Genomic DNA, 22802 nt, shown 5'->3' with positions numbered 1-22802 from the left:
GTTCACTCCATATACCAAACAGGGCTCCAGCCACTCTCTGCTGCACTATTAAACATTTAAATTTCCAGTAATCGCAGAGAACAGAACTGAACTGACTCAAATTCTGTTTCTTCATCTTTGCAATAACTATGCAGTCATTATTTATTTACACTCTATTGTTTGCCTTCGTAATTATGTAGAACCACAGGGATTGAACGTATGAACTATAGCCTTTGTGAGCTCAAAGGATATTGAATTGTTATAAACTTTGCAACTAAACAATAGCTTGTGGCCAAATTCTCTCATGTCTCTGGTGATGACTGTATTGAGAGTTCTGCAAATTCACTTCCGTGTAGCAAATAATGTTAACTATAGGAGAAGTAAGCAAATGCGCTAATTTAATATGTCCTGAATCTAAACAGTCACAGCATCAATTATTTAGAATAGAGGCCAATAAAATACTTTTAGGTATTTGTCCTTTGTCACTGACATTATTTAGAGTTGCCAGTTTGTCGTGTTAGTGGAAAGCAAATTGCCTTTTTATAGTCCATTTAATTATTATTTTCTAATTCCCTTTAATGTGTTCCTTATCACGTACACTCAGATCAGAATGCACTCATCCACAGGAAGTTCTTCACTGCCTCCGCATTGTACTCCCCTACTCTAAGGTAACTTGAAAAGAAAAGAAAAAAAAAAACTAAGAAAAGAAAAAATCCTTTTCTGAGCAATAGTACAGCAGGTAGGATATTTCCCTTGCATGTGGATGACCGGAGTTTGATCCCTAGCATACCATATGGTTCCACCTCACCCCCCACCCCCTAGCACTACCAGGAGTAATTCCTGAGTGCAGAGCCAGGAATAACTCCTGAGCATCTTCGAGCATGACCGCAAAAGCCAAATATACAATCACTGTCACTATATCACTGTCATCTTGCTGTTCATCGATTTGCTCAAGCGGGCACCAGTAATATCTCCATTGTGATACTTGCTGTTATTGTTTTTGGCATATAGAATACGACATAGGTAGCTTGCCAGGCTCTGCTGTGTGGGCGAGATACTCTCAGTAGCTTGCTGGGCTCTCCAAGAGGGACAGAGGAATCAAACCTGGGTCGGCCACGTGCAAGGCAAATGTCCTGCCCACTGTGCTATCACTCCAATCCCAAATATATAATATATAAAATAATAACAAATTATACATAATTATATATACATATAAATTATACACACACATACACATACACACACATACACACACACATATAAGACTTCTCTGCTTTCTTCTAGAGTCAGGTATTATGAAACCCCTATTGAGACTGGGTTATGTTTTCCAGAGAGCCAGGTTTTAATACTAACTTCAACTAGTATCAATCAGCCTACAAGCTAGGGAGAAGTGCTCTGCTATGAAAATTTTAATTCTAAGTGAATGATACCCCCAGTTTTAAAGCATATTATATTCCTAAAAATAAAACTTGTAGTGCTGAATTAGAATGTGCATTTAGGCTCTTCTTACGGGAAGCCAATGATATTGGTTTATTTTATTTATTTTTGGGTTTTGAACCACACGTGGTGGTACTCAGTGTAATGGCTACTTATGGCTCAGTGCTTGAGGTTGTTCCTATTAATGCTTTGGGGAATCATGTAATTCTAGGAACTGAACCTGAGCCTACCACATGCAAAGCATGTGCTCACCCTTTGACCTTTCTTCTTGGACCATATTTTCTTTAAATCTTGGAAATGCTCTATCAGAAAGAACACACCTAGTGGTGCACTGGGCTTACTCCTGACTTTGTAGTTCAGAGATCACTCCGGGTGGTATGCAGGGGAACATATGACATAAGAATTGGAATGAGAGTCGGCTGTATAAAGGTAAGTGCTTAACATCTCTCCGATCCAAGGGAAATGCATTCTTAATCAAAGTTGCATTTTGGGACTACAAATATATCAATAGTTCTCTGTGACATGAGTGACATGATCAACAGAGTAAACTAGAAATGATCAGAATTTTTACCTTATACCTGCAGATAACTTTTCTATATGAATACAGATAAGACAATTTTCCTCTTTGAACAACTGTTTCCATCCATCTCAGTCTGTCCCCAACTCTCTCACTCTAATGAAGTTCAGAGACTTCATAACCACCTTAATGATCACTGTTATGTCACGTAAATAGCAGGGTTATTTATGTGACATAGAATTATTCAAAACATAAATTATGCTATTTAATTGACGGTGCTACAGTGCTACAATTCTATTATTTTATCTTATTATTTTATTCTGTTTACTGTTTTCCACTATAGTCAAATATTTAAACAATGCTTCCCATTTCCATCCCCACACCAGTGCTCAACACTAACTGCGTGTATAAGATGTTTCACAGAAACATACAAAGCAAGTAGAAACAAAAGCTAATTCTTATAAACACATGGCACAAGTTATTAAATTGTACTGTATTTATTCACTACCCCAAACCTTGAGAATTTTCTTTGGTTTTTTTGGTTTTTGTTTTGTTTTGTTTTGGTTTGGTTTGGTTTGATTTGGTTTGGTTTTTGGGTCACACCCGTTGATGCTCAGGGACTACTCCTGGCTTTGCACTCAGGAATTACTCTTGGCAGTGCTTGGGGGACCATATGCCCAACGTTTTTGTGATCTTTTGCTTTTCCTTTATAAGTGAAAGAATTCCTTTCAACATATATTGTAGTGCAGGTCCTGTGATGGCAAACTCAATTAGCTTTTGCTTATTTGGGAAACACTTTTTCCTCAGTGCTATTTGAAATTATAAACTTACAGTGGATAGGAGCATTTTTCCCTTATGACTTCCCAATATGATCCCAGGATATTCCAAGGGTACTCAGGTGAAAACTTTAAATGGGGTGGTCATGCATGAAACTTGGGTCCAATCAGCAAGACAATGGGGCCCACAGGAAGGAAACAAGGTTGGATTCAGTCTCTTGGAGGTGATATTTTTTATTATAAACTTTAAAGGACATTAACATTGCACTTTTGCATTGATATATTTTGCTCTAGTAAAAACATTTGATTTTGTATTCGTATTTTGAACTTTTGTTGTTTATATTCCATACGTTATTAAAGTATTTCTAACAAATAGTGAAAAATTATTGATTAAATTTGAATAAATCCCAGTTTTATATCTTTCTACTCAAAAAGATAAAAATTATTTTGAAAGTGAATGCATTTCATGATACCAAACTCTAAATCAAAGTCAGGACTCAGAAATAGAAATTACTACTATTTTGTTAAGTATAATTCATTAATGTATTAATTTAGAGGTTTAGTCTGAGTATTTTCTTACAACTGAAGAGAGTTTTAGGTGTAATATCCAAATCTACCAAAAAGGAACAAGATTATTTAAAACCAGTGTAGATGGTTTCATTTATCTAGTAGTTCATTTAAAAATATTGCTAGAAGGACTTTTGTATTATTAGTTTTTGTGTTGATTACATAAAGTAGCAATGTTAGCAAGTTTTACTAGATAACTTTATGTTATTTACCCCAAATCCTTCACTTATCAAACTTTAAGTAGTACAGTAGATTTTCAGTGCATAACAAAACATTATAGTTTGTTCTTAATGACATAGCAATGTGAGTGACTAGAATTTTGTGGAAAACTGTCACTTAAAATGTAGATTTTTAAAAAATCTTTGAATAGTAAATATCTTTTATAAAATTTTTTGCAAAAAAATTATTAAAAAAATTTTTACAGTATCGGGTGGATTATATTATAGCAATTTGAATATTAACTAAGGAATTGTTAATATTGTAGCTGTGATGATGATGATAATGATGATGGTGGTGGTGGTGGTAATACTGTGATTATATAAGAAATAGTTTGTAGTCTAAAATTTTTTTCTAGGTAGGAGTAAAGCTATAGGTTTGGGAGCCAGAGCGATAGTAGAGTGGGTAGGGCATTTGCCTTGCACGTGGCTGACCTGGGATGGATTGCCGGCACCAGCATATAAATGATATAAAATAAAAATTCAGCTGCCTTCCTATTTTTGTCTTCCACATTTCCAGGTGGTGGGAGCTTGAGTCCTAGTTATATGTTAAAAGGGTAACAACTGTCCTCAGCTAGATATTTAAATTTAAAATTAGCTTCAAATTAAAGTCCTTAGTCACCTATTTTTTAAGTACTCAAGAGCAACATGTGAATAAAGGCTACAATCTGAGCTATACAAATGGAAAATATTTCCAGCACAACCAAGATTTCTATTCTTGCACACAAACTGTAATTCATGAATAATGTGTCTGAGGATGTGTTCATAATACCCAATGAAAATAATTTTTACATACTTGTGAGCAGTTAGGTTTTAGTCATTTCACAATGATGACATCACACTGATTAACAACCAAGGGTGACCTCAGAGTTATATCGAGATGAATTTTCTTGCTGTATATCTATATAGGATTATTGTTGTTGAAAGTGGCTGTCTGTGCATACCTAGTAGAATGTTAATCTTGTGTTATTTTATAACTCAGCCCTACTAGAAAGGTGTTGGTATTTAAATCAAAATCTGAAAGTTTACACATTAAAATGCATCTCTGCTGAAAATGTGTATCTTGAAACTGAGAGGTGGACGACCTTTTATGCCTTACTTTTACCCTTTCTACTCTCAGTTTTCCATGAAGAACATGCATCATTTTTAGCATTAAAAAAAAATAAAGATAGTTTACAGTAAGGTAGGGAAAAACACTGCTTTTAAAAGTAACTAAGGCTACTTTATCTCTGTCTGGCTATGAAAGAGTGACAAATTTGCCCATTTGTTTATTGCTTTGTGCTCATTTGTGAAGACCCTTTGGCAAGGCTCTCGTAGGGAATGGATATAAAAGCAGGCTGGCGTTTTTCCATGGTTTTAAGGAGATGAAACAGGTGCACATAAAGGTTGTTAAAAACATGTCTAGCACAGCATAGGAGAGCTTCAATATTCCCTGTAGTCAGTTATTAAGGATAAAAGAGGCATTCTCAAAGCCTGATATTTCCCCCTCTTACACTGACTCTTCAGAGTTCTAGCTATGTTGATTCCCTGTGATTATTTCTCCATCATACCCAACCCACTGGCTCTCTCAGCCTGCAGAGCTTTTTCCCGGGTTATTCTCGGGCACTGAGTCCATTCCCACAGTATGTGGCTTATGACCCATATCATCCCAACCACATACTGCTCTTCCTGACTTCTTTGTTGACATTAAAAACAAAGCTCTTTTCTCCTCAATGTAAAGACTTTTTATTTTCCCTTGTTTCTATCTTCACCTTCACAAATTGCACTTTCAATACATTTACTACTGAATCATCCTAGTATGAGGAAACTAATAGAAATAAACAATTTTGACACATTTAGGGCATTACTTGCTCACCTAATATCATAGGTGCCATTCTGAGTCCTTATTGTTTGTTAAGAAGCTGAAAAAATAGGGCATGATTTTCTAGAGGACAACATGAAAGTATGGTTGACAACAAGTAGATATTACATATGAGACTTAGGTTAACATTTAAGGGATTAAAAACAAAGAACATGGAAATTTTTAAATGCCAATTATACAGTTCAGGTATATAAATTTAAGATATTATTTTCTTCTTTATGACACACTAGAGATACAAGAGTTTAACTGTAATGCCATTATACTAGTGCCATAACTAAATACATTTTTAAAAAACACTTTTGTGTTTGAGACTGGTGTAGATATTTTTGTTCTCATTTATTTGTGCTTTGAATTATACTGATAATGAAATTATATTGATGATTATCCTAATACTCATATTGAATGTATTTGTGAGAAGTCAACTAAATTATCATTGGCAGTTTTCTGGTTTAGTATGATCCAGTTTAACATTACTAAATATCATTTCAGGAGCAGTCTAGAAAGTTGAACATTTAAGGTATTAAAAGTTATTTTATTAACTGTCTGTTGCACTGTCACTGTCATCCCATTGTTCATCATTTTGCTCCAGTGGGCACCAGTACCATCTCCATTGTGAGACTTGTTGTTATTGTTTTCGGCATATTGAAAAACGCCATGGGTAGCTTGCCAAACTCTGCCGTGCAGACGGGACACTCTGGGTAGCTTGCTGGGCTCTCTAAGGGGGACGGAGGAATTGAACCCAGGTTGGCCACGTGCAACGCAAACGCCCTACCCGCCGTGCTATCGCTCCAGCCCTATTTTTATAAAAGTGAATTAAAAAAATATTCTAGATGCAGTTTACTCCAAAGTAAAGCCATCTAAAAGACTGTCTTATAGTGTTCAGAAAGTAATTTGGAAGCTTGAATTGTGAGACTTAAAATAGTCACCTTCTTTGTCTCAATTATTGCCCTTGTAAAAAAATCTTTCCTGAGGAAACAACCAAGCATATAATAAAATCTTCAGCAATTCAATGAGTAGGATGTTCACTGTAACATCAATTATTTGGGAAGGGGAAACCAGAGATCAGACATATATATAAAATATTTGGTACATTTTAATATATCATAGTTATAGCTTATTTTGTCATTAAAAATCATGTGCATTTGGTGGAAAAAGTGATAATACAGCAGGTAGGTCCTTGCCTTGCATGCAGCTGACGCGGATTTGATCCCAGGCACCACATATTGTTCCGGATCACTCCTAGGAGTCAGCCCTGAGTATCACCAGGTGTGGCCCCAAAACAAAATCATGTGCATTTCTAAAAGTATATGTAATTCCCTAAACATTTCTATATTTTATGTATATAAAAATCACTTTAACTTATCCAAACTTTTAGAAATACAAATACACAAATAGGAAATTAAAACCATTTCATATAGAGTCTTTTACTTATGGAGTTATATGTTTTCACTTAATAAAAAAATGTTTAATTTTTTTTTACTAGCCAAGGAAAGTCTTCACTTATTTAATTTTTAAAAGCCGTTCGCCAGTTTTTGTGGTCTTCTGTTTTTTTGTATGCCATTACCTAATATCAGCGCCACAAAGAAAGGGGAAGTGATGAAAGCTTCAGCGAATATGAGAATGGCAACCCTCTTTCACTCGACCTTTCATGTGGTACTTTGATTTTTGCAGATGAAAGGTCAATAGGTATCTTGATCCAAGGCCGCTTAAACAAATAACAACAACAACAAAGAGTAGTATTTCTTGGAACATTATGCCTTGCCACTATTTAATCTGTGTCTTGGCTTCATATTTTAAGAATCATGAAGTGTCACATGAAGGTCATTGTCCCTGTCAGCCTTGTACAAGAAAGGTGATAGGAAGAAAATAATTCATTCAACTCTTTGCAGGCTCTCACCAACAACCAAGGAGGAATAAAGTACTGAAGCTAATTGTGGCTTCCCTGCTGTGCTATTTCCAAGACTGGGGAGATGTTTACAGGGTGTTTAATGAGGTGATCTCACTGGCTATGGAAGAGCCACCATGGCATCACAGTTCACAGTATTCTGCTATGTATAGAAGACTATTACAAGAAAGAAAGGAGGTGGTGGCACTTGCATTAAGCAAGGGCTTGCTTAGTAAGTCAGGCGAGTAACTGCTGTGAGTTGGAGTGGTGACTTTGGCCCAAGATAGAGTTCCTGGGAGAGGTGATAGCCTCAGGAAAGGAGCATATCACCTCCAATTCTACCCACCTCTGTCACCCATGGAAGTGCCTGGGGAAGCTGTGAGTGAGAATGCTGCAAGCCTGCTATGAGCGCCTGCAAGATATCGACCTAAGGTCTCACTAGTTCCATGAGGCAGTCATCAAGGTGCACCTGGGCTACACTTGTTCTGCCCTGCTGTGTGGTAAAGAGGGAAATCTGATTTCTCTAGAAGCTATGGAACTCAGGATGGAACAAGGGATTGAGCCTTCCTAAAGACTCCCCAGGCTTTTCAGTCCCTTACATTTTAAAGATTATGAGGTAAGGAGGAGAGGAAGAGTGAGCTCAGATGATTTGGGAAATGAGAGGAGAGAGAGAGACTGAGACTCATGTTCAAGTAAGAATATGAGCTTCTCCAGAGTGGACAAAGGAAGTTCATACTCTAAGTAAAGCTGTAGCGAGTTCCCGAGTTGGAGAATGAACCCCATAAGTGCCACTTTTATGCTGCCAAGTGAGTTTATGTACAGTTTTTCCAACTGCCCTCCACCCCCCACCCCCGCATCACACCCTTGCCACTTCCTGTCAAAGTCTGTAGCTAGGGCGGTTGCCAAGAGGGAGAGCTTGGAACTGTTTCTGTTCCAGGGGTGGAACATTTCCTTCCAGGGAGTCAAATTATGCTCTGGGGCTGGAATTCAAATGTTAAACGTTTTCAGGTCTCTTCAAATGGGTCCTGAGTCTTAAAAGCCACCATGCCTGTGGGTCAGTTGAGGTTTCAGACAGTGCTTTCCATAATGCATGTTACCAGGGTCCCCCTGTCTCTCTGTTTACAACAAAACTTAACTCAATTTGTTACTGCAGCACAATTTGTCACAGCATGTGCTGTTTTAAAGGCAAAATGATTTCTCCCAATAATTGTTATTTTTACATCACAGATGCTCATTCTATGTTTTAAATGAAAATGCTGCCCTACATTGTCACTGCACTTGAAGGAAATGCCACTACCTTCCAGCCTATCCAAGTCTTAACATCTTATAAAACTATTTAATTGCCATTTTTGCTACTAAATGAGGAAGAGATTGTATCATACAAAAAAGGTCCACTCTATTTGATGATGGATAGTCAGCCCAAAGTAAAAGCTATTGGCAATTTTATGGAGAAATCATGCCAAACTTTTGACCATCTGTGTATGGTCTGTATAAAAGCAGTAAGCAAGTGTAAAGAATGCAGTGGTAGGCAGTTGTATTTTTCTATCTTTAGTCTATGTGGAGAGACTACACTGAAATAACAATACTAAGAAGCAATTTTTTAACTATTTTTTTTTTTGGCATTTTGGATTACACCCAGCAATGCACAGGGATTACTCCTGGCTGTGCACTCAGGAACCACCCTTGGCGGTGCTCAGGGGATCATATGGGATGCTGGAAATCGACCCTGTGCAAGGCAAACGCTCTACCCACTGTGCTATCACTTCAGCCCCAAGAAAAAGCAATTTTTTTGAGAGAATAAAATGTACTCAAATGTTCACTTGTATCTCTTTTATGTTGTTCTACTAAAGATGTGGCATAAGTGGGTTTTAACTTGTTAAATATTATGAAAAATATTTTTCTCAGGAAATTTTTTCCTATTATCTCTACATCTTTACTTTTGGAACCAAATCTTCTGAAACTCTACTCATCTCTCCCTCAACTCACCTGACCCACAATTCTGAGGCAAGTCCCCTTCATCTGGCTTTTTCCTCATCTTAGAAAACATAGCACTGCACTGTAGCACTGTCGTCCCATTGTTCATTGATTTGCTGGAGCACGCACCAGTAACATCTCCATTTTGAGACTTGTTGTTACTGTTTTGGGCATATTGAATACGCCACAGGTAGCTTGCCAGCTCTACCGTGCTGGCAGGATACTCCCAGTAGCTTGTCAGGCTCTCTGAGAGGGACGGACGGAGGAATTGAACCTGGGAAGGCCGTGTGCAAGGCAAATACCCTACCCGCTGTGCTATTGCTCTAGTCCCTTAAGCAATATAATTTACTAAATTACTATTGAAAATATTGAAGCAATTTCTGAGTTATTAAAGTTCCACCTACTAAATACCTATCCCTAATGATAAAACATATTTTAAAAAGTAGGTTGAAACCCTAAAGAAATTCTGGATAGAAATTAATCTACTATTTCCTTGAAATTCATGATATACTGGTACCACAAATGCCTCTATTTGAAGAACCTGTAGGGAAGAGATAGATTTTAATAAATAAAGAGGTCAAGAGGATGAGAAAAATCTCTACACAGCCCTGGTACAGAGTATGTGAATGCCTGCTTTGTCTTGCCCACTCTCCCTTAGATCATCTTCATATGGAATTGAAACTGTGAGTCACTCTATTGCAAAGAGATGGTAGACAGGAAACAGGAAGTCGTGTAACCAACCAGGAAGCAACTCTGTGGTTTTCTCTTCTTTCCATGTCTCACAAAATGTCTAGCCTCTTCTAAATCCTGAACAATTTGTCATCAGAACAGTTTGAGTTTTGTGTGAGAATAAATAGTAAACCTAAGTTGCAAAAGGACACATTTGATATGTTTTTGAGTAAAATCATAATATTCTGAAAGGAAACTTCTCTCTGAACATTTCTGTGAACTTATTTCAGGTATGCATTGCCTTTTATAGACAAGATAGTGATGGTCAATGACCAGTGACATCCTGACCCTGTTTTCCTCATTAATATTCACTGGTTCTTGTCCAAGAATTAGAAGTTAGTCTTTTGTGTCTGTGCTTTTAGAACTGATAAAGACAGATTTAAAAATCCACAGTAGTCAAAAGGATACAATTACAAGAAAAAAATTCATAGTAAAACCATGATAATAAAAAGGGAGGCTTCATAACTAATCAAAATGATATTGTGAGCAAAATTTTGAGAGAAAACTGTCATCATAAACTTCAGTGATCATTTTTAAATGTTTATAGCTACATGAATTATGTGAGTCCAAAGAGACTTATTTAAAGGAAAGATTTATTCAGCTTATTTGCTTTACCTGATTATACCACTAATATTGATTACTTTTTCCATATTTGAAATTATATAACCAAAAATTGTGAACTTTGCACTCCCAATAGGGTACCCCCCCGCAATTCCTTCTGAGACATTAAGCTCTCGGTATGAGTCCTCTTCCTCTTTGGACCTAAAACACATAGAGAAGAAAGCTTGTTTACATTCTGTTTAGAAAGTGGGTATTTAATTAGTGCCACTTCTGTAAACACACCATGTTTAAACTGATTACATTTGTTACACATCACCTCCAACTATACCTTTAGCAACTAAATCACTCTTCCTCATCAGCTATCATTTACGTCTTATTAGCATCAAAAGGAAATGAAATGGAGTCACACCCATTTAATTTCACCTGGAAGTCTGGTATTTACTCTAGTGGTGGTCCTTGTTCATAATGGAGGGCCTGGTAATAAAAATGAGTTATCTCATAGTGCTCTATCCTGTGACTAGTAAACTTTGTAGGAGTCTTTATGCCAGATACCATAATTTAAGAAGAATGGCACTAAAATTAAGGAGACCTCACATTTTGCTTGTGTCTTGAAGTCATATACCAGCTAAGATTTAGCTCCTTTTTTTTTATTTCTTTGTGTCTTAATATTCCTGACAGGTACAAAGCACAAAACTATGCTAGAAGCCCGTAATGGAAGTGGTACTATCAAAGCCTTTCCTCGGGCAGGAGTGAAAGGAAAGGGACCTGTTAATAAGGGAAACACCGGTCTACAAAACAAAACATTTCACTGTGAAATCTGTGATGTGCATGTCAACTCGGAAACACAACTTAAACAGGTAAGGCGGCATGATTGCAGGAATGAAAAAAAAAAGGGGTCACCATCATGCCTAGAATCAGTATTCTGCCTCGGTTCCCTTTTACATTTTGATCTCCCATCTGTCTATTCAGCCACTTATCTTCTATTACTTTCCTAATACATTTCTACTTACTTTAGTTGCCAAAGGAATTCTGAAATGTAATTGTTCTGAAACCCTTTAGAAATTGTCAGAAGACTCTTTGGAATACTCTTCCATGTGGAAGGATAACAGTTATTCTTTCCTTTACCAGATTTTTCCCTTTAATTTTTCTTAAATTTTCTTTAAGGTTTACATGAATATGTTCCATTTATACTGGGTTAGAATATAGATGCTACAAAGAGTTTTATACTATGCCTTTCTTTTATTGTATGGACTCCCTGTACGGTGTCATACTGTGCTTCTGAACCCTTCAGTCACCTGCTAAGCGAATAACTAATTCTGATGCATTAACTTTTACTCTGAATAGCCTTCTAAAGGCATCACTTTATACATTGCCAATAGAAGGCTCAGCTTTATTGTGTTGCATTTTATATGCATGTATACGATATTGTGCTGATTTTATGCACCTTAGTTATTTATCTTTAGAATTTAAAGCATTGACATTTGACTGTACAAATGTGAGGTAAATATTAGTATGGAAATAAATTCATGCCTTCCTGGACATTTTTGTTTATTTGCACAGAAAATGCCTTTAGATATTCCCTTTCTTTGAAAATTCTCTTCTAAAGAAAACCAGATCTGTGCAGTGACATGGAGAAAGGCTAAGAAAAAAAGATGATTCTTCTATTTGTTAAAAATATACTAAAATGAATAGCATGAAATATATATGTCCCCATGGCACCAAATCTAAGAACAAAAGTGCCTGTTCCTCTATTTATTACCTTTCTGAAACTTGCAGGAAAGAATCCATTTGTTCCCCCAGGTTAAAGCAATATTTGTGAGGATGTCTTTGTTTTTAGGATGAATTTTTTAAGACTGTCATCTTTAATGATTTTTAATAGCACATTAGCAGTAGAAGGCACAAAGACAGAGCTGCCGGGAAGCCCCCGAAACCTAAATACAGTCCTTACAACAAACTTCAGAAGACAGCACATCCACTGGGGGTGAGTTTCATTTTCCATCTCTCAATATTTCATGTTCCACAACCGACAAAACATGGAACACTAGGACTGGGGCAGGGGGATATACGGAGCCAGTCACTAAATAAAATCAATGAAAGGTATCTAAGTAATGACAACCGATTTGAGGGTCAACCCCTATTATTGGTCTTGTGAAGGTGTTGGGTGTTATACCACCTCTAACCACAGTCCAGTATTTGGTGGCCGGGGTGGGTGGGGTGGGTGAGGGGTGGGGAGAACACACTTGGCAGTGCTCAGGGCTTATTTCCGGCTCTGTGCTCAGGCATAAATCCTGGTAGTGCTCAGGAAACTGATACAGGAACCGTGCTGGAGGGTCTCTTGTTCATCCATGGGTCCCAAGTTCATCAATATTTCCAAGAATATAAATATTACCCAATAAAGATGCTGAGACTAGAGTAAGGAAATAGAAAAGTTTCTTGGAAAGTAACTAGAAGAGGTCAGAGTTCCGACCTCCATCGATGATCAAGAATCAGGGACTCTGTCTTATTTGCCAAAACATCAAAAATCAGATGGGCCAGACATATAATGCGATTCAGAGACAACCACTGGACTAGAGCAGTTACCGACTGAATTCCACAGGACATCAAAAGACCACATGGCCTCCGACCAACGAGATGGTCAGACTTCTTTGTCAAAACCCTGAATGAACAGTTTGAGGCTCTTCCTGTTCCTGGAGCGAGCAGATATCATTGGGCTACACTAGCATGTGACAGGGACAAATGGAGATGTTACTGGCACCAGCTTGAGCAAATCGAAGATCAAAACAAGTGATACAAGTGATACAAGTGAAGAGAAGAGAAACATCCCAGCAAGGGAGGAACTTAGGATAGAAACTATATATGCCAAATTTTATAGGGTTTTTATAGAAAAACTGGGTTCTTGTGTCAATTATCAAAGTTTCCACACTGGAGAGATATAGTACAGTGGGTAGGGTACATGCTTTGCATGCAGTCAACTAGGGTTTGATCCTCAGCATTCCATGTGATACCTAGAACATCACCAAAAATGGTTCCTGAGTGCAGAGCCAGGAGTGGCCTCTCAACACTGTCAGTGTGGCAAAAAATAAACAGAAAAATACCAAAGTCTCAAAGGATTCCCATTAGTTTTATTTTAGACCTTTTAGGTTTAAAATTCATATATTATATTTCATATTTTATATTTATATTTAAAATATATATTATATACCTTATATATTTCACCATATGCTCAGGTATTTTCTCTTAGTCTCCTGCGAGCCCAATGTCTTGGATAGAATCTCTGGTCTTAGAAAAGAGTAAACTGGCAAATCCCAGAAAGAGTCCAGAAGTTTGCAGGGGTGTCTAAAATGTAGAATCAAGTCAGCTTCACATAGATCCACAAGCATAGGAAATGGGGAAAGTGAGGCTTCCTCTTTTAAGATCATATGTGGGGCCAGTAATCAAACTATGGTCAGCCATGTGCAAAGCAAGAGCCCTACCCCTAGTACTATCTCTCTGGCCCAACAGAATCATTTTTAGGGGGTGGAGTTTAGAGTTATGGCAGAGCATAGTGAAGGAGGAAACGAGATTTTTTTTTTTCCGAGTTGGTGTTATAGTAAGCAAGATACTCAGGCTCCTGCTCTCAAGCTGTCGAACTGAAAGCAAGACACTGGACATCCAGGAGAAAAAAATATTTTTGTTAATTTTGTTCTGTTTGTGGGGGCCACACTAGCAAAACTCAGGGCTGATTTCTAGCTCTTGCACTCAAGATCACTCCTGGTGGTACCTGCATATGAGGTACTGCAGGTCAAACCAAGTTCAGCCGACTGTACTTTGTCTCCCATCTCAGGAAAGATTTTATTTCAGAGAAAGGAAAAGAAGGGAGAAGTCAGAGAAACTTCGGGATTATAGGAGAGGTATGAAGCAGAGTTCCAGAGAAAGGTAGAAATCTTTCTTAGCTTCAATTATAAGAGATTTTAAATTTTTTTTCCCTGAACCAGGGCTCAGAAGCTAAGATGAACATCTTCCAAGCCCAGTCACTTAGGTCACGATGCTCATCAGGCATGTCCTGGGTTATTATTGTGATGTCCATATGTGATGGTCCATACTATTAATTCTTTCTTTATGGAACATTTCTGGTCCCCTTTGTCCTATTAGTGGGTAAGTGAAGCCTTAATATCCAGGTATGACCTTAGTGATACTTTGAGGAATGACAGTGAAAAATAAATTCTTGGTGTCTTCTTACAAATCTTTAAGAAACAAAATGCTGGGAAACGGAAACTCTGAACATGTTTGGAATTTGAATAATCTTTTCCACAGCATGATTTAATTATTTGCCCAAGGACACTATTTAAGACATGAAGAAATAGTTCCTTAGAAATGCTCAATTGAGGCCTGAGAGATACGAATTTCTGGTTTTTGCCTATAGGCAACTGACCTGGGTTTGATACCAGGCACCACTGGGTGTGGCTCTCAAACAGAACAAAATAAAACACTATCTTGATGACCTGAAACGCGCTTTTTTTCTTTTTAGGGGAGGTGCTTTTTGCTTTCAAAGTATGCTCAGGACACAGGGGAGGAGAGGAGACAAGGTATACTGATACCCTGACCAGGAAAGTTTTTATAGGATTTTAGTAGAGCCCATTGACCCTCTCATCCTAGGCTAGTATTTACAAGCATTTGTTCCTACTCTTACTGACTTGACCTAAATTTCCGTTGGAGAGACCCAGGGGTTCAAGTAGAAGTTAAGAAAAACTAATCTACAGTATGTGCTGAATTGTGCATTTTGAAATCTGTTTTCTTTTAAATAGATCTTATTAATAGTGGGTTCTATTATGTGCTGCTGACAGATGAAAATGTAGTTAAAGGAAAACTGCAATCATCTATTATGAGACCTCAGTATGAGCTGACCCATTTAATTTGGTGGCATCACCCATTTTTATGCAAATGAAACCACTTAACTCTTTTGTACTGAAGTCATTTTTTGCTGCCAGGAGAAGCAGTGGATTCTGTGCATGAAGTGGATGTTTCAGAATTACTAGGCAGAAATTACTGCGTGTCTTTGACTAGCATCAATGAGGTTTTTGATGATCAAAGAAATGGCTCTTAAGTAAACAGTGAAGTCAAATTGTATTAGTGTTCACATCTAAAACTCCTTCCTCACTGCCACTCTATTACTGCTTCCATGTGGGAACATTCTCACTAGGAGAATGATATTTCACTGATGCTGTAGGCAAAAAGTGATTGGTTTTGTAGAGGAGGATTGAAAGAACCGTTGTTATCTTTTGCATCAAGGGAAAGCAGACTGTGCCAGACTTCGGGAAGATCAATTTTCTTCTTTATGGAAAATGGAACTTTGTTATATGTATTCCTCTTGGTTACACTTCACTACACTACTCAGATGGCACTCCTAGGTAGCCTAAGAGCAGGACAAGGTGGTGTTAAGGAAGGATAGAGCCAAATATCCAGACCACAGAGTCACAACACTGAAATGAAAAGACACAACCTTAACAACTAAGAGTCACAAAGTCAACCTTAACAGAGAGTCAACCTTAACTCTCTCTTGTCAAGAGAGCCGTCTAGAGACTGAAGGGTTGGGGGAAGAGGGACAGAAAGTGGGAGCCATGATGCAAGGAAGTGGACGCTGGTGGTGGGATAGGGGCTACAATATTGTTTCTCTAAAACTTAACTACAAAAAACAATCACAGTGTTTTAATAATTAAAGAAAAAAAAGGAATAGTGCTGATTGCCCATGATGGTTACCATAAAGGGCAGGTTTTTGTTGTTGTTGTCGTTGTGTTGTTCTTATTGTTGTTGTTTTACCGAAGACAAGTACTTAACTCTGGAAGCATAATCATGGAGAAGAATACCACCACCATGCAATAGGGCCTACATACTTTTTCCGAGAATGTTTCAACTTCGTAGGCAGACCACATGGGGGCTATGTTTCAAGTCTCCCAAAAAAGGTCTTTTCACTGTTTTTTTTTTTTTTTAATCTTCTATCAGTATACTAATGAGTACACAGTTTTGTCATTGTTCATTGCTGCATCTTAAAAGCTGCTCACCCTTTGGGATATTTAGTGCTAATTCCTAAGCGACTGTTTCTCTTTTCTTCATTCTCTTCCTTGCAGGTAAAGTTAGTATTTTCAAAAGAACCCTCAAAGCCATTGGCTCCAAGGATTCTACCTAACCCGCTGGCCGCAGCGGCGGCTGCAGCCGCGGTGGCAGTGAATTCCCCGTTCAGTCTTCGAACTGCACCGGCAGCGACGCTGTTCCAGACTTCTGCTCTTCCTCCTGCGCTCCTGCGGCCAGCTCCGGGGCCCATTCGGACCGCCCACACCCCAGTGCTGTTTGCTCCTTACTGAAATCCACGCGGGAGTCATTGTACTGCAATAATTTTTCAAAAAACAAAACAACAACAACAACACAAAACAAACAAAAGAGAACTATGCAGTGTTTATTTATAGTTTAAAGTATATCTGAAGAGCCAGGACTTTTGATAGTGAAATGAAATGATTATTTAAAAATAAATAAATAAAACAGAGGGAAGTTTGGGGACGGGAGGGAAGGGGTGGCATTTTCTCCAAATTAAAGCATTCCTCTTGAACATTGATTGTTTTAGAAGTGATCTCCAGCATTGACTTGTAGTGGTATCTAGAATTCTGAAGCCTTTGTGACTATGCTTTTGGGCACCTTTTCCCCTTGCATTGTCTTTCCTGCTTTATGAAACAATTATACATTGTCTAAGGGCATTAACTGGTTCCAATGTATATAGAATAATTTACTCTGTAGATGAAAATGATATGAAAAAAAAAGAAAAAAAACACAAAACAAAAACAAAAGCAACACTGTGAATAGTAGTACCCGTGCTGGTCCTCTTGCTATAATACAGCAATTCCTGGGTATTTAACCCAACAAAAGTAGATACAGTAGATGTCTTGTAAAACAATAGTGCTGTGTCTCAATCTATGCCACTAGATTTTAAAGAATTGCAATGGTAGAATGAACAACTATTTCATGCCAGTAAGCATTCAAAAACTAAACCAACACCATGGTGGTGGAAAGATTTTTTTGATCGCATTCTCCCCTTTCCCAAGCCAGCATGGAGAGGACCTTAAGTTCAGAACTATAGAACATGTCTAAACATAGAAGAAGGGGAGATGTGAATAAAGATGGTTTTTAGCTAAACAGACTTTTACCACCCAGAAGCAGTATTGCTAGAAATAATGTTTTATCTATAATGAGCCTTTGAGTGAAGATAGGTAAGTCCATGTATCATGGGTGTTTAGAGAGAAAACTGCTCAACCATTATGTTTCATGGATAAGGGATAATCAAAACCTAGGATGATAATGCAAAGTAAAGATTTTTTTATGTTAGTATATATTCAGTGAAACAAAATATTAAATCTCTGCAGTATCCCCTTTATATCATACCAGTAGGGTTGTCTCTTAGGCATTGGTTTCTGCTTCGAATATGATGATAGACATAGCTATTGTTGTGGGTTTTCTGTTGTTCTTTTTAGATTTCCTACTGATATGATATAAACAGTTAATATATATTTAAATGTTAGCAAAATCAAATCCAATGAATCAGAGTCAGTTTCAGACCAAGGATACAGTATTGAAAAATACTGGTACAATGCACTCAACCATCATTTCTCTAGTGGAATTGTGAAATACTGATAGCCTTGGAAATCACCATAAGGCTGAAAGGAGTTGATGTTTTACCTTTAAAACAAGATTTATCAGGGGTATATATAAATATATATGTATATTGTATATATGTTAGAAAGATTAAGAGAATAACTTATGAAAAGAAAATCTATATAAAATAATTATATAACCATCCCATGTTACATGTTATCATTAAATTGGTAACAAATGGCATAAAAATAGCTGTGCCTTTAATTTGTGATAAAGGCTGTTTGCTTTTTTTCCCATAGGCTAACACATACCTATCACTTATGATGGGGTTTGATGCAGCCAGACTGTTGCATTAATAAGAACAATGACATTCAAAAGCAATGATATAATATGTACAAATAAACCATATGTGATTTAGGTTTAGAGAAAAAATATTTTTGAAAAGGTTTTGTAAAGACTATTTAAAAATATTGGAAGGACTCAGTATTACCTTCCTGAAATTGCTCTTATCTAAACTGTAGTAGTTTTGAGAGGTAGAAAGATTCAAGATGAAAACAGTTGAGAGATAGGATTGAACATTGTCATATTAAATTTAACAAACAACCCATATGTGCTTGGTGCTCAATACTAATCATGGTCTTTGGGGTTCTTATCTATCTAGCTATGTGCATTTGTCATATAAACATATCTTTAAAATAGTTGGCTTTATATCATTTTGTTAACCAAAACAAAAATCAAAAGGAAAGGATGGAGCAAAAAAGAATAAGAACAAAGAATAGTCTATCAATCAGAGAAATGAAAAAAAAAAAAAGCATCTGAAGCATATATCTCTCTCTGGTTAGATATGTAGTTAGCATTAAACTTTGTTTTTGAAAATGTTTAGTAATTTTGCATTTATCATTATCTCTGATTCTGATTATAGTGTTTCCTTTGTCACTTTTAAATCCTGCTAGTTCAGTCAGGTGGAGCATCGGTCCATGAGTTTGTTGCTCCCAGGCTCTGTCTGTAACTCCTGTGACCAGCTTATGATTGTTTTGAACTTCAGTTTCCTTTTTCTGCTTTGTTTGTCACATATTTTCATTGTTCATTATAAATCGACCCGGATCCCTATCCAACATCCTTTATACCTGATCAAGCCTCTCTTTCTGTTGGAGAACTAGAACCTGGTGTTAACTGATGGCAATCTCACTACCATGTGCTTTTGCTGTTCTTCCCCATTTTCACCAAAGTGAATGAGCCAGTCCACTAGAGGTCAGGGCCTGTGGGATACAGAGTCCTAGATCACAAAGGTGTTACTAACTTTAATGATTTTCTGGGAACAAACAAATCAGCCATATTTTTCTCCATCAGCCATATGATAAAGCTCAGAAATACCTAACTCCCTTCTGCCTCACTACACTATGGAACCATTTTTGTTTAAATGGTCTCTTAAATTGGAGTTGTACGCATCAGTTGTCTTTTACTCACTACCTAATAAAGGATGAAGCCTAACCATAGAACTTACAATGGATTCTCTGTGAATTGTTTCCCTCCGTTCCACGTATCTATCAACACCAGATCAACATCTATCACAGTTCAGACTGCAATGAAGCTATAGCCTTTCCCTTAGGGAACTTTTTTCATGAATAAAGATCAATAATTCAGATTGGTCAGCAGAGGTGCTCTGAAAAATACACAAAGGGTGGTCTGTCTTTATGGTTATATATCCTGTACCATGAATCACATCCATGGCAAGAAAGTGATAGAGTAAGCATCTTTGATGTCATTTGAAACAAATATAAATGCATTGCAGGAGCCAAATACCTCTGGAAAAAGCAATGTTGCATCCTATCCAGATCACCAGACATGGAAAATAGTCATTGAGGGAGGTACTGTATTTTTCTACTGAGTGAACAGGTAATTACACATGATAAATTACTCTTCTCACTGATCCTAAGCTTTGAAGAGTGGTTGTTCTATTCACACAAGCAAACACAGTTGGATTTGGTCAATTTATATCCTCACAACTTCATCTAAAAGGATTGCAATTTTTGGGTACTCTTGGGCTTCCCTTTGTCATTTACAATAATGCGCTGCCCTTATCAGGAATATATTTGGAGATTTTTTTGTTTGTTTGCTTTGTTTTGGACAGGTGTTACTTATTTTGCTGCCAGGGAACTATTTTGCTAAGGGAGCATTTATATTGATTTAGAAATTAAAAATGTTAAAATTCACAGAAGATTAAATATTAAAAGAAACGAAGTCTTGAAAATAAGATCATTTGGAGTTTACTGTGACTGCACTCATGTACATTTCTAAAACAGTTCATACTAGATGCATGTGTTGATTTCATTGGTAGAAAATAATTTGAGTAGATGTCTGATATTGGGCTGATGCCTTCCTACAAGCAGGTGAACCTCGTTGCCTTTAAACTGGTAAGTAGAAACTCTGAGAATACTCTGTCTTGTGGGTCAGGGCCTCAAGCCCAGATGGTTTTCAAATGCCTGTATTTGAGAATAGGGTGTGACTTTAAGTCTATGTACTAAAAGATGAAATTAGTTGTGGGCTTTCGAGTCTGGATAGTTCGGGTTTTGAGTTCTTACCTAATGTGTGGGGAAGGGTAGAGTTGAAGTCTTGGAGAAATAGTATCCCAGCTGCACTTGCCCACTTCTAATTGGTTTTATTCCTGATCACTGGACCTTTCTTATCACTGTGTCAATTTTTTTTTCTAAATTTTTTATTGAATCACCATGTGGAAAGTTACATAGTTCTCAGGGTTATGTCAGTTATACAATACTCAAACACCCTTCCTTTCACCAGTGCCCATATTCCATCACCAACCACACCAGTATACCTCCCAGCCCCCCCAGTCCCCGCCCTTGTAAGTGATAAGTTTCACTTTGTTTACTCTTTATCTTGATTACATTCCATGTTTCAACTCATAACTCCCTATTGTTGCTGGAGTTCCCCACCCCCCCAAAAAAGACAATCCTACTGCCAAGGAAGCATTGATAGTTTTCCATTGCTGAGAATGTAGAGATATTAAGTCCCGCTGTTTGTTACATAACTTTTTTTTCCCTCCCTCCTTCCCGTGCCACTGAGTTCATGCCTACTTAGTAATCCTCATAGTATGATTGACGCCACGCTGCCTGACAAAGGGTAAAGAACTGAGAAAGATGGTTATTTCCTGTCATCAGCCAGCGTGGGGCTGGCTATAGCTTAGTTGATAGTCTAGCAGCATGCCTGCAAGCAGTTTCTGGAACCAAAAGTAGTGTGCTGGTATCGGCCCCGGCTCGAGACTCCACCAGCGTCCCACTGTTCCATGTACATAGTAATTAATTTTTTTTTCCTTATATCCCATTTCCACGCCACCAGGTTCCTGTCTGTTTAATGGACATCATAATATGGCTAACACCTTGCCGCCTTTCTTCCCGAGAAAGGAATATTCCTTCTCAGCCAGTGTGGGTTTATAGCGTAGTTCAGTCTAGAGAGATGGCTACCACTTTGATTGCCTTCAATATTTCAACAAAAGACCTACTATTCTTGTTAGGATTATCCCCCCAAAGTCCAACCCGCTACAAAGGAACCATTTCATATTGCTGATGATTCGATGACATTCAATGACATTAGATCGCGCTGCCGTGGCCGCACAGTTTTGGGTTTCTGTATAAAGTCCAGGGAAAATTCTGCCAGAAATTATATCACTACAAACTTTTACCCTTTTATGGTGCTCATAAGATGGAAAAACCTAGAGAGAAATATCCGGCCCCCTCTGTAGCAGCCTGGCGTAGATGCTCAGTTCACATTCTGGAAGTATTTCATTGGGCTGCTGGTGTCCAAAGTAGCTCTTTGGGGCTCCTCGTTCATGCTGGACCGGCAGCAGCGGTAAAAGGGGTCACTGTGTCAATTTTTGAGAATTATTTTAAATGAGGAATATATATATACATATACACATACATATGTATATATATACATATATATAAATATAATCTGCGGTGTCTGTGATGGGGAGAGATGGTAAGTTAGGAATCTTTCCATGTCGGTGACTGAAGAGATAATACAGCAAGTAGGACATTTGATTTGCATATGGCCAACCCAGATTCTATTCCCAGTACACCAAATGGTTCACTGAGAGATGCCAGGAGTGTTTCTTAAGCTCAGAGCCAAGGAGTAAGCCTTGAAAACTGGTTGGGTTTGCTCTCCCTCAGAAAATGAGAAAGCAGATTTTTATTCCCCATGTTAACCATTGGAACCCATAATTAAATTTTAAATGTTTGTCTCCAAACATGTAGTGCTTCCATGTTCCTGAAGAAACCAGATCACAAAAAGATTGCTTCGTTCAAAGATGAATTGAGCTACATTTTTGAACATCAGTCTGGAAACACACGATTAATAATGATTTAATACAAGAAACATTCATAGAATGGTACAGAAAGAAGAGTCTGACATTTGTAGACTTAACTCTGACCTGCAGGGTAACATCTCATGCCTTTTGTGTAAATTCCTTTATAGTACTTTTGCAGTGATTGAGTAAAGGCTGAGCTGCTTAGTTATTTCTGCATTCGAAGGACAATTTTTTCATCTTTGCAGAAATTAAATTTCCTTGCAATTACCATAAAGCTACCGAATATTTGTATGTGTTTAAAAAAGTCGTATTCTTTTCCATCCTGAGTATAGACCAGGCAACAGGACATTTCATCTCACC

At 37.6% G+C, this 22802-nt stretch overlaps 1 protein-coding gene across 2 annotated transcripts in view; it reads left to right on the top strand.

Moving 5' to 3' along the window:
- Positions 1-19624, top strand: part of LOC101546873 (zinc finger protein 385D) — a 340402-nt gene extending 320778 nt beyond the window's left edge. For both annotated transcript variants that reach the window (XM_004603822.3, XM_055135051.1), the window contains exons 6-8: positions 11180-11358; positions 12381-12482; positions 16606-19624. In XM_004603822.3, coding sequence (XP_004603879.1) covers positions 11180-11358; positions 12381-12482; positions 16606-16839 — 515 coding nt within the window. In that variant the 3' untranslated portion in view covers positions 16840-19624. The remainder of the gene's footprint in view (positions 1-11179; positions 11359-12380; positions 12483-16605) is intronic.
- Positions 19625-22802: the final 3178 nt, after the last annotated feature.

This window comes from Sorex araneus, chromosome 4 (assembly GCF_027595985.1).
Source record: "Sorex araneus isolate mSorAra2 chromosome 4, mSorAra2.pri, whole genome shotgun sequence".
Lineage (NCBI taxonomy): Eukaryota > Metazoa > Chordata > Mammalia > Eulipotyphla > Soricidae > Sorex > Sorex araneus.
The sequence above is the reverse complement of the archived record's forward strand: the minus strand, read 5'-3'. Positions and strand labels throughout refer to the sequence as shown.